Raw genomic sequence first — 14,668 nt, 5'->3', positions numbered from 1 at the left:
GATGCAGAGACCAGGACACTTTTAAGGATGTTTGGGTCTAGTTAGGACAGTGGGAAAATAGTGTGTATCAGTTGAGCATACAGTCCAGCACCTGGGAGGTAGATGGAAGTAGGCACATCAGTTCAAAGTTAACACAGAAAGTATGAGACCAGCCTGGGCTAGAGGAGACCGTGTCTCAAAAACAGAAGTGGGCCAACCAAATGGCTTAATGGGGAAGGTACTTGCCACCAAGTCTGAAGACCTGAGTTTGATCTCAGGGACCCTCCCAATGGTAGGAAAGAACTAATTCTTGCAAGTTGTCGTCCAACCTCTAAATACACACAAAATGTGGCACACACCCCAATAAATATATGTAATTTTAAAAAAATGTAAAAAAACAAAATCAGGACAGTGCTTGCTTAGCATACAGGAAACCTGGGGTTCCAGCCCCAACATCATACAAACCAGATGTAGTGGAAACAGGCCTGAATTCTGGCACTCAAGGAAATGGAGTCAGGAGGATTCAAAGCTCAAGGCCAGCCTTAACTACAAAGAGAATTGGAGACCATCTAGGGCTGCATGAGACCGTCACAAACACAAAAATGGACCTGGTTATCCAGATAGTTTTTCTGGCTTTCGATGCCCAAATGAGGAGAGGCGTGGCATAGCGTGTCCTTTGAAGAGGCTGAACTCTTCTCTTCCCTCAGGCTACCCCACCCATCTCTCTTTCCATTCTTTTCCCTTCCAATCTCTGCCAACACATCCCGCCTGCTTCATTGAGGTATGCAAATGAGCGTTCTATAGCCCCGCCCCAATACGCTAACAACTCCCCGCCCACAGTGCCATGCAAATCAGGTTGCCAATGTCCACGCCCACCTGGCCAACACGACGCCGTGGGCCCGGCCCCATGGGTTATGCAAATGATATCCCGTTTCCCCACCCCACTGGATTATGCAAATAAGGCTCCTTGGCCCCGCCCCTGCCTCGGCCACGGAGTCTGCGCGGAGCTGCAAGCCCGGCGGTCCAGACTTCTCTATCTCCGTGTCCGCCTGCCTGACCAGCGGTCTGTCTGACTGTCCTGCAGCGCCGGGACCGTCTAGACGGAGAGGGGGCTCAGGCGGCGACGGCCTAGACAGGGTGAGGGAGGAGCGTGGGCGCCTCTTCTTTCCAGCCCCGAGGCTGCCCAGCCCGGACACGCAGGTCCAGACCGGGGACGTGGGTCCTTCCGATACGTTCCCTGCGGGTCCATTTTTGGGGGAGGGTAGCTAGGGGGTGGGGAGGCGGCGGTCTCGGGCTTTGGATGGGGTTGGGGGAGGGGAACCTGGAGAGGGAACCCCAGGGGCCTCAGGAGCCAGGTCACAGTGCTGCGAGGGTGGCTGTGGGTCAATGATGGTGTGGCTGCCCCGTGTTGGTGTGTGGTTGTGTAACTGGTTGTGTGGCTCTCTGGCTGTGCTGGGTTCGGGTGTGTCCGCCGGTGTGTGTGAGTGTGTGTGTGTGTGTGTGTGTGTGTGTGTGTGTGTGTGAGAGAGAGAGAGAGAGAGAGAGAGAGAGAGAGAGAGAGAGAGAGAGGAGAGAGAGAGAGAGGGAGAAGAGAGAGAGAACACGATCCATGAAGCGCGCTGGCTTCCTTAGGGTGTCCATGTGACTGCTTGTACTGTGTGTGTGTCTAGATGTCTAGTTGTGTGATCTGGCTGTCATTTTGTGGTTACTGTTGTGTTCTTTCTGATGGTGTGCGTGGCTGTTTTGCAATCTGCAGGTGTCTGATCTTACCTGCGGTGGCTGCAAGTCCATGTCACATATATCGTTGCCTGGCCATGTGGCTGAGGTTGTGGATGGCACACTGTCTCTCCTATGACTGGAGAGGGTGTTCATATGTGTGACTGTCATTGAGTGCCTTGTAACTGGGGGTGTGACACTGTGACCCATTCTGTGACTCTCATTGTGTGCAGTGACTCTGCTGTGACTCTAAATGTGTTGGCAACCTGGAGTCTGGTGATGACTGTATCTGGGTGAGGGTTTGTAGGGGGCTGGGACGTGTCTGACTGTGTGTTTCTCTGACTGTGTTTGAGGGGGTATGTTCCGTCTGTGTGGGTGTCTGTGACAGGCCATATGCAAACTCTGTGTGTGTGTGCGTGTGTGTGTGTGTGTGTGTGTGTGTGTGTGTGTGTGTGTGTGTTTAGGAGGACTGGGGACGTGTGTGAATTAGCAAACCTGGTTTGCTCAGCACGAAGCAGGCACCCCACACAGTGTGCTTGGATCTTGCTGTGGAATAGATGAATGCCGTATGTTGAGGTGCCCCTGTGTATAGAGTTTGGGATGGAAGCTGTGCCTGGTTTGTACCGTGTGAGAGTACCCACCTGAGTGACTCTGTACATCTGGAACCTATGGTGACCCTCACTCCAATGTGTCACTCTGTGGAGCAGGCCTCAATGGAGCCCTGGACACACAGTGCCTCCCCTCTCCTGCCTGGGCCTCAGTTCCCACATCCGTGCAATGGAGATGAGTGTCTTTGCCCTGCTGGCCTCCGGGAGCAGCTGTGAGTCGGTGGTGGTCGAGGTGGAGGCCTGTGGGAAGCCCTAGGGCGCTGGCACAGGTGAGAGCAAGTGTCACTGTGGGCATGAGCTGTATCGGCTACCGAACCCTTGAGGAGTGAAGTTAGATGTAGGGGGTTGGTGAGAGGAGATTGGGGGAGGCAGCTGGGCTGAGAAGATGGGGGGCGGAGGGAGAGGCAGCTGGGAGAGAGGGAGGGTCTGGCTATCAGCCCGCACCAGATACCACAGCCCATGGGGGTGGGGTGGGGGCCGGCATGTGGAGGCCATGATGGAAGGAATTAGGAAAAGGACCTACTGGGAGTAGGAGGGCAGGGAGCATGGGATCCCCTGGGAGAAGAAGATGAAAGTCCCTAAAATGTGATTAAGGCGGTACCAAAGAGAAGGGCACCCTCTCTAAAGCTGGAGGTGTCTCCTCTGAAGACTGATTAGAGGTCTCCCTAAAAGGCATGAGATCTGATTAGAATTTTGTAGAAAGTAGAGAAAAGAGACCACGATAGACTCTTTTGGGTCACATGAAAGGTTGCCCTCTGACCTCCACACAAAGAATGTGGCACACACACACACACACACACACACACACACACACACACAACAATAACTTGAAAAAAAAAGTCTTGGATCTCAGGTAGAAGTCAGGGCCTGGCGTTAGAAGAGGCAGGATGTCCAGTGGGCAGGGGCAGGGCCAGCAGGGTGGGAACCACGTTAAAGAGCAGACTCAGAACTCCACGAAGCCTCATGCACTCATGTGCCCCTGGAGTTTGAACTTCCTCCTCCTCCACAGGCCCAGCCTTCGCCATGGCTGGAGGGAGACCTCACCTGAAGCGAAGTTTCTCCATCATCCCCTGCTTCGTCTTCGTGGAGGTGAGGACCTCAGAGCCACTCTGAGAAAGGAACCTGATTCCTGTTTCATCCCGTTTATCCTTGGCCAGCCTGTTTCCCTGCCCCTGACCACCCCTTTCCCATACTCATTTTCCCACCTTCCTGGCTCCAGTCCAGTCCTTTCTCTCTCTCTCCCTCTCTCTCTCTCTCTCCTCTCTCTCTCCCTTTGACCTCTCACACCCCATTACCCTGGAACTTCAGCTGCTGCCCCCTTTCTCTTGAGATGTGGTGACAGGGTTGGACTCAGAAGCATTCCTCTCTGGATTCCAGCCCCATTCTGCCCTAATCCATTCATACTTTGGGACTTTACATGCCTGAGCCTCAGTTTCTTCATCTCTAAAATGATCATAATTAACAGGGCATGATGGCACATATGTGGCACATGTACCTCAGCATTTGGGAGGCTGAAGGAGAAGGATTTCAAGGAAGTCCAGGCAGCCTGGGCTACATGAGACTGTCTCAAAAAAAAAAAAAAAAAAAAAAAAGATAAAGACAGAAAGAGAAAAGAAATTGCAAGGTGCAGCCATTGTAAATGCATACTTGCAATCCTAACATCCAGGAGGCAGAAGCAGGAGGATGCCTACAACTTGAAGGCCATTTCATATACATGATAAGTTCCAGGCCAGGCAGGACTAAGGAGTGAGATCAAGCCAGGAGGCGATGGTGCACACCTTTAATCACAGCACTCAGGAGGCAGAGGCAGGTGGATCTCTGTGAGTTTGAGGTCAGCCTGGTCTACAGAGTGAGTTCCAGGACAGCCAGGGGTACATAGTAATACTCCGTCTAAAACAACAACAAAAGTGTATGATTTCCATGCCAGCCTGAGATACATAATGAGACCATCCCCCCCCCAAAAAAAACCAGTAAGTAAATAATAGATAAATAAAAAATGGGCTGAGGATATGGCTCAGTTCATAGAGACTTGCCTAACTTGACAAAGCCCTGGGCTCCATCCCTAGCACTGAGTAGACAAGGTGTACTGATCTACAACTATAACCCCAGTACTGGGGAGGTAGAAGCTGGAAGATCAGAAGTTATCCCCATAGTGAGTTTAAAGCCATCCTGGGTTACATGAGGCCTTGCCTCAAAACAAAACAACAAGATAAAACAAAACAAAACAAAAACAGAACCGTAGCTACAGCTGTTGGGAAGGTGAAAATGTATTCCTTCCTCCCCTCCCTCCTCTCCTCTTGCCTCCATTTCCCTGTCTCTCTCTCCATGGCCTCATGGCCTCTGACCTCCTCCTGTCTCTTTTTGCCTCTCTTGGCCCTGCCCGGTTGCAGTCTGTGTTGCTGGGCATTGTGGTCCTGCTGGCATACCGCCTGGAGTTCACGGACACCTTCCCTGTGCACACCCAGGGCTTCTTCTGCTATGACAGCGCTTATGCCAAGCCGTACCCCGGGCCTGAGGCTGCCAGCCGGGCCCCTCCCGCCCTCATCTATGCTCTGGTCACTGCTGGGCCTACCTTCACGGTGAGATGGTGTGGGTCACCCGGGGGGATGCCAGGGAGTACAGACTCGCAGAAGGCAGGAAGGCCAGGTTGGGGCTGGGGGAGCCCAGGCCTCGAAGGTCCCGAAGACCCCATCTTAGTCTCGTCCACAGATCCTGCTGGGGGAGCTGGCCCGCGCCTTCTTTCCTGCTCCGCCCTCCGCCAGTCCTGTCAGTGGGGAGAGCACCATCGTGTCTGGAGCCTGCTGCCGCTTCAGCCCCCCACTCCGGAGGCTGGTCCGTTTCCTGGGTGAGAGATGCAGCCTGGGGTTAGTCCAGTGGTCTTGGGGAGGGAGGTGAGTTCAGGGACAAAGGGACAATTCCACCTTATGGCTCAGTGGGTACAGGCGCTTACTACCAAGCTTGACTTGAGTTTGATTATCCAGACCCACGTGGTCAAAGGAGAGAGGTGATTCCTGAGTTGTCCTCTGACTATACTCAAGATGTGGCACACACACACAGCCACACACACACACACCACATAATGCAGGCACACACACACACACACATGATGCAGGCACACACACACACACACACACACACCACACACACACACACACATAATGCAGGCATACACACACCACACATGAGCAACAATGCAGGCATACACACACACACAACACAGCACACCACACACACACACATAATGCAGGCACACACACACACACACGTGCACGCATGCACGAAAGCACATAAATGCAGTCACATACACACATACACACATGCATGTACCGACACATAGATACAGGCATACATACACAGACATACATTACATATAGACAAAGGCATGCATACAAACACACACACACACACACACACACACACACACACACACACACACACACAATATTGGAGACAGGATTTCTCTGTGTAGTTCTGGCTGTCCTAAAACTCACTTTGTAGATCAGACTAGCCTCCAATTCACAGAGATCCACCTGCCTCTGCCTCCTGAGTGCTGGAACTACAGGCATGTTCCACTGCCCAGCTTATTTTTTTAATAATTTAATTATTTTTATTTTATGTACATTGGTGTTTTGCCTGCATGTATGTCTATATGAGGGTATCGGATCCCCAGGAACTGGAGTTACAGACAGGTATGAGTTGCCATGTGGGTGCTGGGAATTGAACCTGGGTCCTCTGGAAGAGCAGCCAGTGCTCTTAACTGCTGAGCCATCTCTCCAGCCCAAGAAAATCTTTCTAAAAGCCAGGGATGGCACATTTGTTGTCCAGAGACGGTAAGATGGGAGGTGGAGACAGGTGGATCCCTGGAAGCTTTGGGCCCCCCAGTCTGGCCTATTTGGCAAAGTTTTAAGCCTGTGAGAAGCACTGTTTCCAAATGTGACGGTGTTGGAGGAATGGACCTCTGACCTCCACAACAAACGTATGCACTTGCTCTCATGAAGAGTGTAAGTCTGTGTGGTGCTCACATCTGAAATCCTAGGACTTGGGAGGCTGTGTTAGGAAGATCTCAAGTCTGGAAGCTAGCCTGGGCTACAAAATGAGCCAATACCTTTAAAAAAAAAAAAAAAAAAAGCAAGCTGTGTAGGTTGGCATGTTTGTATAATCTGAACTGTCAACAGTTCTGGTCAGGGGCTGAGGACATGGCTTAGTGGTTGAGAGTGTTTGCTGCTCTGGCAGAAGACCAGGGTTCAGGTCCCAGCACCCCCATCAGGCTGCCCACAGCTGCCTGTGACTCTCATTCCAGGGACTCTGACACCCCCTGGCCTCCATGGGCACCTACATCCATGTGGTACACATAAACTCATGAAGGCACACACATACATACACATAAGTAAAAATAGTAAGTAAACCTTTTTTAAAGTTCAGGCTAGGCTGAAAGTTCCAAGCCAGCGTGGTCTATATATCAAGCTTAAGGCCAGTCAGGGTTACAAAGCTAGACTCTGCCTGGGTGGGGGTGGGGCATGCTGGTTGGAGGGTTCATGGGTAAAGGCACTGTGTAGGCTACCACACCTGACAACTTGAGTTCAGACCCTAAGACCTGTATGCTAGAAGGACAGACATAGGTCTGTCCCAAGTTATCCTCTGATGTCCTTGCACATAAGCACACACACACAAATTAATGCAACTTTTGAAAATTTTAAATTATTTATTTATTTTTTTGCCTGTGAGGCAAGAAAATGTCTGTGAGGGTGTTAGATCCCCTGGACCTGGAGTTACAGGCAGTTGTGATGTGGGTGCTGGGAACTGAACCTGGGTCCTCTGGAAGAGCAGCCGGTGCTCTTAAATGCTGGGCCATCTCTCCAGCCCCAAACAAATGTAATTCTTAACAAATATAACAGGAAGAGAAGGGTAAGGAGAGGAGGAGCCCCACAGTTTCAATAGGGTCTTCCTAGGAGGTCCCGAAGTCCTGATGCAGTGGTGTTGAGGGGCCGCGGTGGCTGTGATGGAGTCGGGGGTGGGGTGGGGGGTGGAGGGCTCGCCCCGACACAGTTTGTTTCTTAGAGACAGACTATAGGTAGATACACATTATAGTGAGGGACCCATGGTGGCACCAAAGGTAAGGGGACTTCAGCGCAGTTATCATGGGGTCCCAGCTTGACTACAGTGGCCTTCGCCCAAGAATAGCAAGACAGTTGAGACCAGAGATTGCCAGCAGGCAAAGGAGTTTGCTGCCAAGCCTGACAACCTGAGTTCCTATGTGGTAGAAGAAAAGAACTAAATACCTCAGGCTATCCTCTGACCTCCACATAAGCAGAACAGAGTCTGCACAACTAGATAAAACCCAAATAAATAAGTATAAGGTTTTTTTTTTTCGATTTTTTTTTTTTTTTTCAAAAGAGGATTTCTCTATGTAGCCCTGGCTGTCCTGGAACTCACTTTGTAGACCAGGCTGGCCTCGAACTCTGTAGACCAGGCCTGTCTCCACCTCAAAGAAAGATCCGCCTGCCTCTTCCTCTCCAGCGCTGGGATTAAAGGCGTGTGCCACTGCCTGGCGTAAAAAAATTAATTTTAGACATAGACAAGGGTGTGGGGCGCCCAGTTGAAGGGACATGACCTCTTTTCTCCCCGTCGCCAGGGGTGTACTCTTTCGGCCTCTTCACCACGACCATCTTTGCGAATGCGGGGCAGGTGGTGACCGGAAACCCCACGCCTCACTTCCTGTCTGTGTGTCGCCCCAACTACACGGCCCTGGGCTGCCCACCGCCGTCTCCTGACCGGCCTGGGCCTGACCGCTTCGTCACGGACCAGAGCGCCTGTGCAGGCAGCCCCAGCCTGGTGGCCGCCGCTCGCCGCGCCTTCCCCTGCAAGGACGCGGCCCTGTGCGCCTATGCGGTCACCTACACTGCGGTGAGGCCCTGGGGGAGATGCCAGGGGTCCGGAGGAGGTCGGGGGTGGGGGTGGGGGTGCCTGATGGAGGGGGAGGAGCTCTGGGAGTGCGGCCACGCCCACTGAGCTGGAGCTTCGTGAGGCCACACACCCTCGTGGTGCATCCCAGCCCTAGAGCCTGGACTACCCCCCAGTTGCCCTGGGCTCTCCGCCCCTCGCAGTTACACGAGGCTGCAGGCCCAGGATGATGGCCGGGAAGTAAGGTTGTGGGCTTTGACTCCGCCTCCTGGAGCGCTCGCCCCTCCCCTTTGTTGCTTTGGCCACGCCCCTAATTTTTCTGTAATTCTCTCCGTTGCCTTTCACTGTTCCCACGTTCTGTTGCTTTGATTTCTTCCCTCTTCTGGCCTCTGGAATGACTGATGTGTCCCCTCCTGGTCACTTCTGTGACCCCATGAGGCTCTGAGGCTACTTCCCGGAACAAGCCCCTTAGGCCCTGATTCTGTTCCTTGGTTCTGTGCGCCTGCTTTCATGCAGCGAGCATCTTTCCCCATCACGGGGAAGCCTGTTCCAGAGACCCTCACCTGTCCTTTTTGGCGCTCTGGCCACACCACCTTCATGCAGAACCCCTGGGACCCTTGGAGTTCCTCCCCTGCCACCCCAAATCCAGGCACCCCTTCTCTGTACGTGTGTGGTCACATCTCCACCTGCCCCATTCCTGGGGCCCCCGGCCACTCCCTCAAGCCTCCATTGCTCCGACCCGAAAAGCGTGGTTCATCCTCTGATCAGTTTGGGTCCCACAGATGTACGTGACCCTAGTGTTCCGGGTGAAGGGCTCCCGCCTGGTGAAACCGTCCCTCTGCCTGGCCCTGCTGTGCCCCGCCTTCCTGGTGGGCGTGGTCCGCGTGGCAGAGTATCGCAACCACTGGTCGGACGTGCTGGCTGGCTTTTTGACTGGGGCGGCCATCGCCACGTTTCTGGTGAGTCCCCCTCCCACCCGTCTCTGAATGGAAGACCTCTTATCAGGCCCCTGACCCAAGGGGCAGAATTGCTCGATGATGCCGAAGGGTGTATAAAGTCTGCGGGACCTGGGGAGGGCAGTCGTCCTTTCCTTTTGGACCCTGACTGCTTGCATGTTCTCATCTATGAAGTGGGTTGACAAGGTTATGCCATGGTGGGCAAATTTTAAAGGGATGCCACGACACTCTGCAACTGAAATAAATACTATTTTACGGGAGGGGGTGTGGCTCAGTTGGTGGAGCATGAGGATTTGAATTCAGATCTCTGGCACCCACGTAAAAGCCAGAAGTGGTATGCTTGCCAGCTCAGCACCAGGGAGGCAGACAGGATTGCTGGGGTTCACTGGCCAGCCAGTCTAGCCTGATCTGGGGGCTCCAGCCCATGAGCGGCTGTCTCAAAAAGCAAGGTGGACCACTCCTGAGGAATGACACCAGAGACTAGCCCTGCCTTCCACACACACCAGCCTGTGTCCCCACAGCAGAACACACCTTCATGTGCACACACATACACACCCACACACCCACAAACATGCACCTGCACATACACAAATATGTACACTCACCCATACATTAAAAAATATGCACATATTTTAAAGATTTATGTAGTTTTAATTTTGTGTGAGTGTTTTGCCTGCATTAAATGTGTGTGTGTGTGTGTGCGCGTGCGCGCGCGCGCGCGCGTGTACCAGCCATTTTCCTGAACCCCCAAATATATTTTTAAAGAATATTTTGACCAGGCAGTAATGGCACAAGTCTTTAATCCCAGCACTCAGGAGACAGAGGCAGGTGGATCTCTGTGAGTTCGAGGCCAGCCTGGGCTACAGAGTGAGTTCCAGGACAGCCAGGACTGTTTCACAGAGAAACCCTGTCTCAAAAAAACATATATATATATAATTTTGACCACGCATGGTGGCACATCCCTCTAATCCCAGCATTTGGGTAGCAAAAGCAGACAGATTTCTTGAGTTTGAGGCCAGCTTGGTCTACAAAGTGAGTTCCAGGCCCAGCCAGAGCTGCTGTATAGTGAATCAATGAAACACCCCCCCTTTTTTTCTATTCTTTCTTTTTTTTTTTTTAAAATTTTTTTGACAGGGTCTCATTATGCAACCCTGAATGGATTGAAATGCACTGTGTAGACCAGCTGGCCTTGAATTCACAGAACTCTGACTACTTCTGCCGCCCAAGTGCTGGGACTCAAATTGTGTGCCACCAACTCCTGGCCAAACATAACCTTGTACTTCTGATCCTCCTGCCTCATCTTCCTAGTGCTGGGATTCCATACACTACCCCACCAATGCCCTGTTTTTGTGGTGCTGGGAGTGAAACCCAGGGCTTCATGCATGCTAGGCAAGCATCATATGGAGTGACCCATAGCTCAGCCCTCCTTGAACATTTGGGGAAAGGCTGCTGAGAAAACTCCTTAGGTAAAGGCAGCTGTGTGACTGCCTAAGTGTGAATTCCATCCTGTGTCTCACCTGGCAAAAGGAACTAACTAACTCCCCAAAGTTTTCCCTTGAACTCCACAAAGGCAGTGTGCTGTGGGTGGATCCCCACAGAGTGAGTAGTTATAATAAAAAGTAATAATATTTTTGAAACACTGAAATATCTATATTCAGGGCTGGAGAGACAGCTCAGCATATTAGAGCACTGGCCCTCTTGCAGAGGACCTAGGTTCAGTTCCCAGCACCCACATGGTGGCTCACAACCATCTGTAACTCCAGTTCCACGGGATCCAGTGCCCTCTTCTGGCCTCCATGGGCACCAGGCATGCAAGTGGTACACAGACATACAGGCAAAGCACTCATAGACAGAAAATAAAAATAAATCTAAAAAAAATTAAAAACCAATATTCATGCCAAATAATTGCACAAAATACCAAATATCAAGCATATAAATGCAGCCAGGCATGGTGGTACGCTCCTGGTCCCAGCACTTGGGAGGAGATGCAGGTGGATCTCTGTTGAGTTCAAGGCCAGCCAGGTCTACACAGAGTTCCAGGACAGCCATAGAGAGATCCTTTCTTTAAAAAAAGAAAAGAAAATCAACCAATAAGTAAAAAGTAAATTGTAAAGAAAGGTTACATGTGTTTGGAAATCCTAGCCTCAGTTTCTATTTGAAACTGATGGTCTTTTCATAATTCTTGTGTTGTTGGTCTCAGGCCTCAACATGCTCCTATCTCTCTGGCCTAGGTCACCTGTGTTGTACACAATTTCCAGAGCCGACCCCCCTCTGGCCGAAGGCTCTCCCCCTGGGAGGACCTGAGCCAGGCCCCCACTATGGACAGCCCCCTCGAAAAGTTAAGTGTGGCCCAGGTAAGGGGGCCCGGGAGCTGCTCCGGGCTGGAGAGGGTGGTGGGTGGAGGAGGCCCAGGGAGGTAGGAAATCAGGCGGTGAGGGTCCTTGCCTCGCGGGGGAGGGTGGTGGGGAGCCAACCAGCTCTGGGGATGAAGTCCTAGGAAGAAACAAGCCTTAGTGAATGGAAGGCTACACTTCCCTCTCCCTCCCAAAGTTACGTCGTTAATCTGCGTCTTCCATGGGGGCGTCCGGCTGGTGAGCCCCTTTTGACGGTGAGTTGAGGGGTCCTGGGATCCTCTAGCCTCCTCCCTCTTCTTTTTTGTCTCAGGAACCCGAGACCTGCAGGCCGCATTCGACACCGGCACGGCTCACCCCATCCAGTGAGTGCTGAGGAAGTGGGGGGCTGAGCAGGGAGGGTCTCTTGCAGGTGGGCGGAGGTCCCCCCTGGGCTTCTCTGCCAACCTTCCGGTTCTGCTAACCCCTTCATCTCCGAATGTCATCTCTAGAGCCGCAGAACTGTGCCCGCCGTGGCCACCTGATTCCCAGCTGTGTGTCCTCCAGGGCCCCAGCCATGTGCTCCTCGCCCCGTGTGCCCCGCCCTCGACTGAGGTCTGAGCCGACACCCCTGCCGCTGCCGCTGCCCCTGCCCGCACCGACTCCCAGCCAGGGTCCCTCGCCTTCCTCCCCTGGACCCGGGGGCCCAGGCGGGGGAGGCGGCCGCGGCCGGAAGCTGCTGCTGCCCACGCCCCTGCTACGGGACCTGTACACCCTCAGTGGACTCCATCCCTCCCCCTTCCACCGCGACAACTTCAGCCCTTATCTGTTTGCCAGCCGCGACCACCTGCTGTGAGACCCACCACCTCAAATATGCCCAGTGTCCCCCCCGTTTCTTCCCTGCCACGCGTGCGTGTGCCACGCGAGTGCTAAAGGACCCTGGCCCTCCAAACCAGCCAGGCTCGGCATCAGAAGATGGCTGGAAGGACACTTGGGGTGGGGGCGTCTCTTGACTGCTCTTTGGCCTTCTGGGACATCTGGGTAAGCAAAAGTAACCAGGTGGGCCCATGTCCCTAGGACTGCCCTTTTAACGGCTGATGCTTGACCCAACTGACCATTGCCTATCCAGGGAGAGCTCCTAGTTCTCAGAATTCAGCCGAAAAGTTTACTCCAGCCAATAAGAACCTCTCACTTCTTAGCGCCCTCAAGCAAGGGGGCAACTCTGGCCAATGCTCAGTGTCTCAACAGCCAATAGGAGCCCTTGGTTTTCAGAATTGCCGAGAGTGGGTGGGAATGATTCCAGTCAATGGGGGACCACCCGTGTCAAAGCCAAGTCAAAGTCAAGGAGGGCTGTCCAGACTCTCCCTAGAATCACGGAGTCCAGCTGGAGGGTGGGGGGCAGGCTCCCCCATAGCAGGGTCCTGTGGGCATCCCTACCCTTCTAGCTCCTCCCCCAGGTGCATCATCTCACACCCTCCCACTCCCTACTTAGGTAGGGCTTGCCCCAGTTCACAGGTTTTGGAGTTCCGGGTGCTGTCTCCCCTTGGCTGTGCCCAGGGCACCCCCAAACCTTCTATTATTTATTAGGGCTGTGGAAAAATACTTTATTTTCTTGGGACCCACCCTTCTTCTTCATGCTGCTCCCTATGCCTCAGCCTCATGCAGATGTGCTATCTTGGGGGGCATGGGTGAAGCAGAAGGAGGTCCCCCTACCCCGAATAGCCAAAGGCAGTGGGCAGATGAAACACTGTCCCCCTTCCCTGCCTCCCTCCTCATCTTTAATAAAGACCTGTTTGTAACAGAAGTTTGGCGCGGTGCCTGCCTCCCCCGAGTGCTGGGGAGACTGGATCTAGATGGCTGTGAGCAGGGGTGTGGGTGAGCTGTCGCAGGGTATCTAAGGACAAACGTGGAGAGGCAGTGTGGCCGTGGGGCCAGTGACACCGGCCAGAATCCTGGATCGGGGCTAGGGATGTGGGGTGGTTGGAAGAGCGCTTGCCTGGGACACCCATCCTCAGCTTCTCACAAACTGGTGTAGTGGCATGTGCCTGTGGTCAAACACAGGGGAGGTGGAGGCACAGGGACCTGGAATTCAGGGTCATCTTTGGCTACGTAGCAAGCTGGAGAGCAGATTGGGTTGCCTGAGACCCTGTCACGCACATCCCCAAAGCCTCAAACATGAAACCGTATAGACAAACTCTAGGTTCAAGGATTTAAAAAAGGGCTTGAGATTTCTAGGGTCTCATGTAGCCCATGACCATCCTTCCTCAGCTTCCCGAGTGCTGGGATTACAGGTGTAGCCCAATACCAGGGCTTTAGGTCTCTGATATGTAGGTATTGATATCTGACCAGTAGAAAACTCAAGCCAGGGAAGATGATGTAAGAATTGTGGGGTGAGCCAGGCGGTGGCGGCGGCGGCGGCGGCGGCGGCGGCGGCGGCGGCGGCGGCGCACGCCTTTAATCCCAGCACTCAGGAGGCAGAGGCAGGCGGATCTCTGTGAGTTCGAGGCCAGCCTGGGCTACCAAGTGAGTTCCAGGAAAGGTGCAAAGCTACACAGAGAGACCCTGTCTCGGAAAAAAAAAAAAAAAAAAAAGAATTGTGGGGTGAGAGCCCGTGAGATAGCTGAGCGGGTGAAAGCCCTTCTCTTGGAGCCTGACAACCTGAGTTCCATTCCTAGAACCCAGGGTGTGAGGGAAGCACAAACTGTGGAGAGCTTCACATGTACAGCATGGCACATCCTCTCTGTCTCCCTCCATGACTCCCCAGTAATAATAATAACAATGGTAATGTTAAAAAGAAGGCCTGGAGACATGGCTGAGTGAAGGTCTGTTCCCAGTGCTCATGTAGGGGCGGTTAGTTCAGCTCCAAGGGGTCTGATGCTGTCTTTTGCCTCTGAGTGCACCCACACTCACATGGCGCGCACGCGCGCGCGCGCACGCACACACACACACACACACACACACACACGATTTAAAATGCTTTTTGTTGTTGTTTTTCGAGGCAGGGTTTCTCTGTGTCGTTTCGGTGCCTGTCCTGTATCTCACTCTGTAGCCCAGGCTGGCCTCAGAACTCAGAGATCCACCTGCCTCTGCCTCCCAAGTGCTGGGATCAAAGGTGTGTGCCACCACCAATTGGCTAAAATGCTTTTTTAAGTTAAGAAAATTGAGGGGCTGGAGAGAT

The 14,668-nt window shown here is 53.1% G+C and overlaps 1 protein-coding gene across 7 annotated transcripts; it reads left to right on the top strand.

The window, feature by feature from the left end:
• The first annotated feature begins 15 nt into the window (after nt 1–15).
• Plppr2 (phospholipid phosphatase related 2) lies at nt 16–13,294 on the top strand. 7 transcript variants are annotated; one of them, XM_037207684.1, is made up of 10 exons: nt 16–1,116; nt 2,403–2,572; nt 3,313–3,392; nt 4,769–4,882; nt 5,013–5,148; nt 7,936–8,207; nt 8,987–9,163; nt 11,392–11,514; nt 11,825–11,876; nt 12,003–13,294. In XM_037207684.1, the coding sequence occupies exons 3-10, from the start codon at nt 3,327–3,329 to the stop codon at nt 12,344–12,346; spliced, it is 1,284 nt and encodes a 427-aa protein (XP_037063579.1). In that variant the 5' UTR covers nt 16–1,116; nt 2,403–2,572; nt 3,313–3,326; the 3' UTR covers nt 12,347–13,294. The 7 variants fall into 7 exon arrangements, with proteins under 7 accessions (XP_037063579.1, XP_037063578.1, XP_028728336.1 ...); XM_037207683.1 differs by having other exon boundaries at nt 5,001–5,148; XM_028872503.2 differs by having other exon boundaries at nt 4,694–4,882; nt 11,392–11,498.
• The last annotated feature ends 1,374 nt before the right edge of the window (nt 13,295–14,668 follow it).

The sequence above is a fragment of the Peromyscus leucopus genome, chromosome 7, assembly GCF_004664715.2.
Source record: "Peromyscus leucopus breed LL Stock chromosome 7, UCI_PerLeu_2.1, whole genome shotgun sequence".
Classification (NCBI taxonomy): domain Eukaryota; kingdom Metazoa; phylum Chordata; class Mammalia; order Rodentia; family Cricetidae; genus Peromyscus; species Peromyscus leucopus.
Note: the sequence above shows the minus strand (reverse complement) of the source record. Positions and strands in the feature narration are given on the sequence as shown.